This window comes from Condylura cristata, unplaced genomic scaffold (genome assembly GCF_000260355.1).
Source record: "Condylura cristata isolate star-nosed mole 26May11 unplaced genomic scaffold, ConCri1.0 scaffold00019, whole genome shotgun sequence".
NCBI lineage: Eukaryota > Metazoa > Chordata > Mammalia > Eulipotyphla > Talpidae > Condylura > Condylura cristata.
This window is the reverse complement of record NW_004567120.1, coordinates 11,593,467-11,596,478: the sequence shown is the minus strand read 5'-3', so window position 1 is coordinate 11,596,478 and position 3,012 is coordinate 11,593,467. Positions and strand designations below refer to the sequence as shown.

General features: G+C 41.4%; 1 protein-coding gene across 1 annotated transcript in view; it reads left to right on the top strand.

Moving 5' to 3' along the window:
• The first annotated feature begins 6 nt into the window (after window positions 1–6).
• SYTL4 (synaptotagmin-like 4) overlaps window positions 7–3,012 on the top strand; it is a 24,297-nt gene continuing 21,291 nt past the window's right edge. Inside the window, exons 1-4 of the mRNA XM_004685640.2 lie at window positions 7–125; window positions 374–589; window positions 725–834; window positions 1,068–1,179. Coding sequence (XP_004685697.1) covers window positions 16–125; window positions 374–589; window positions 725–834; window positions 1,068–1,179 — 548 coding nt within the window. The 5' untranslated portion in view covers window positions 7–15. The remainder of the gene's footprint in view (window positions 126–373; window positions 590–724; window positions 835–1,067; window positions 1,180–3,012) is intronic.

Below are 3,012 nucleotides of genomic sequence, written 5' to 3'. Positions count from 1 at the left end.
AAAACAGAATAAGTCATGTCAGAGATCCTTGACCTCTCTTTTCTGTCTGAGGTGGAAAGGGATTTGATCCTCAGTGTTCTACAACGAGATGAGGAGCTCCGGAGAGCAGATGAGAAAAGGATTAGGTAAGAGTCCCAGAAAAGTGAGGGTTCCCTCAGCTTTGACCAATGATATTCAGGCTTTTCTTTCTGTCACATCTGAATTTCAAAGGGACTTTTGTATGAGCTTTTCAGCCCCTCATAGGGTTAGGTTGGGCTCTGAGATTGTTGCTTTCACAGAGCCAAAAACTATTAATTCCAAGGCTTCATTGCCCCTCTCCATACATCTATGGATATACTGAATCCCAGTGTGCTCCTCTTTTGGGTCTTGGCAGGCGACTGAAAAATGAGTTATTGGAGATCAAAAGGAAGGGGGCCAAGAGGGGCAGTCAACACTACAGCGATCGGACCTGTGCCCGGTGCCAGGAGAACCTGGGTCGCTTGACTCCCAAGACCAACAGCTGCAGGGGTTGCAACCACCTGGTATGTCGGGAGTGCCGCATCCAGGAGACCAATGGCACCTGGAGGTGCAAGGTGTGCGCCAAGGAAATGTGAGTGTCACCTATGGCTGAGTAGGGCGGAAATGAGGCCCAGCCCTTGGGGAGGTTTACTCCCTCCTGCTGTTGCTGGCTGTAAGGAAAAAGGCGTTCTTTATGTACCCGCCATTTTCTTTTATTCCTTCGCAGAGAGTTGAAGATGGCAACTGGAGACTGGTTTTATGACCAGAAAGTAAATCGCTTTGCTTACCGCACAGGCAGTGAGCTCATCAGGATGTCCCTGCGCCGCAAGCCTGCAGGTACTAAACCTGTGTGGAGGTGGTTCCTTGAGATGCTTCACCTCCATCTTTAGTGATCTGCTCTCTGGTGTGGAATTCTAGTGGGTTCTCTCTGATGGTTTTTTAACTCCTTGGGCTCAGCCGCTTTGTTGGGGAATATCAAAGATTACATTGCCGTCCTTTCCACAAGCGTGATACGGCTTCCTTTCTGATCTCATCATCACCACTCTCCTCTGCTTTTGTTTGTCTTGAAGCCAGTAAAAGAGAGACAGTGGGACAGTCCCTCCTTCACCAGACACAGGTGGGCAATATCTGGCCAGGAAGAAAGATCATTCAGGAGCAACAGAAGGAGCCCAGGGAGCCCAGGTAAGAAGCAAACAACCATTTAACGTAACACTACATATCCCTATAATTCCTTGAGTTTTTTTTTTTAACTTTTTCTATTAATATTATATTAATAGATATTTAAATTATAGGAAAATTTGAAAAGTAGAAAAAGAAAGGGGGAAAAATTCCTAATCCTCCCACTGACATATAAGCGTTAATATTTTGATACATGTAGTTTGTTCTTCATAATAGCACTTTGAAGCTAAAAACGTGATTATTATTGAAATGTTAATCAGTCTAGGCAACAACAGAGCAACAGTTCACCCCAGTTTCACATTTTGTGAAATTATTTCAGGTACCTTTATACATAGGTAGGTAGGTCTGTAGGTAGGTAGGTAGGTAGGTAGATAGAATGAAAAAGCTTTGTAGCATTGGGTCATGATATATTAAATAAAAGTATTGAGTTTAATTTTATATAAATTAAAGACTAAAACACTGAAGTAAAATTAAAAATTGCTAGTGTTCAGACTGTTGTTTGCTTACTATGAAAGGTATTAGTCAGTAAGATTCCCTCTAAGTTCAAGAATAAACATTCTAAAAGCCACTGGGCACTTAGCCATTTTTCCCCAGTGTCTTTTTGGTAAGTCTTACTCAGATGTAATTCATATACCAAGCAATTTACCCATTTATAGTGTACAGTGCAGTGGTCTTTAGTATAGTTACAAAAATCATGCAATCTGCACTTCAATCTTTAGAATTCTTTTTTTCAAAAAATTCATTACACCAGTTCCCGCGTGCACCGTCACCGTCGTCCCTGTGTTCTCTCCACCCCTGTCCTGGTCCTTCTCCCTCCTCCCCACTACAGAATGTCTCTGATCTCTAGTTGCCTGATGATTTTGGTTTTTACTTTATTATAGCTACTTTTTTTAACCCCCTGCGAATGATACCCCTTGGGTATCACTCCCCCCACCCTCCCATTCCTTTCCCACCCCTAAGCAATCACTTATCAACTTTCTGGCTGTCTGGATTTGTTTTGGATATTCACTTCAATAGAATCCTGCAGTATATGGTCCGTAGTAATGGCCTCTTTTCCCTTTTCATGTTTTATGAATGCTGTGGCATGTATCAGTACGTCGTTTGTTTTTATTGCTAAGCACTACTTATTATATGTCTATTCCACAAATTATCCATTTGTCTGTTGGTGGATCTTTAAGTTGTTTCTACTTTCTCACCATTATGAGTAATGCTGCTGTGGACATTTGTTGTGAGCTTGTATATGGACATGCTTTCATTTCTCTTAGGTAGCTACTTAGGAGTGAAGTTCCTAGGTCAAGTGTTCTGTTTGCCATTTTTAAAACTTATCTCTTTCAATCTTAGACATTATCAGTGGACTCGGCGCTGCAAGGGGAGGTTAGCTGTGTATACTTGTTCGCAACTCCGCTTCTCCCAGTTTTTATCGCTCAAATTATTTTTACTTTGTCAGAATTTACAATATCCACATTGTGTGTTGCAACCATTAATCATCAGCTTGTTTATCTGTTTAGTTATTGCTCAAACTTAAAAGGATTATTTGCTGACAAATAAACTTCAGACCATGGCTTCTCTGTATTTCTGAATTCTTGGTTTACTTCTTGGTTGTCTGGATTTTATCATTGAGACGGAACAACTTGTGGGAGCTATATTTATTTCACTCTTTCATGCCTAGCATGTTTAGATTTTAACCATATCTTGGCTGAGTTTACAGCCCTCAGAACGTAGGTATTGCTCCATTGTCTTCTACCACTGAATCTGGGAAGAAGTCTGAAGCCAGCTGGCCTCTTTTTTCCTCCTTTGTAGTAACTTTATCTGTGTGTGTGTGTGTGTGTGTGTGTG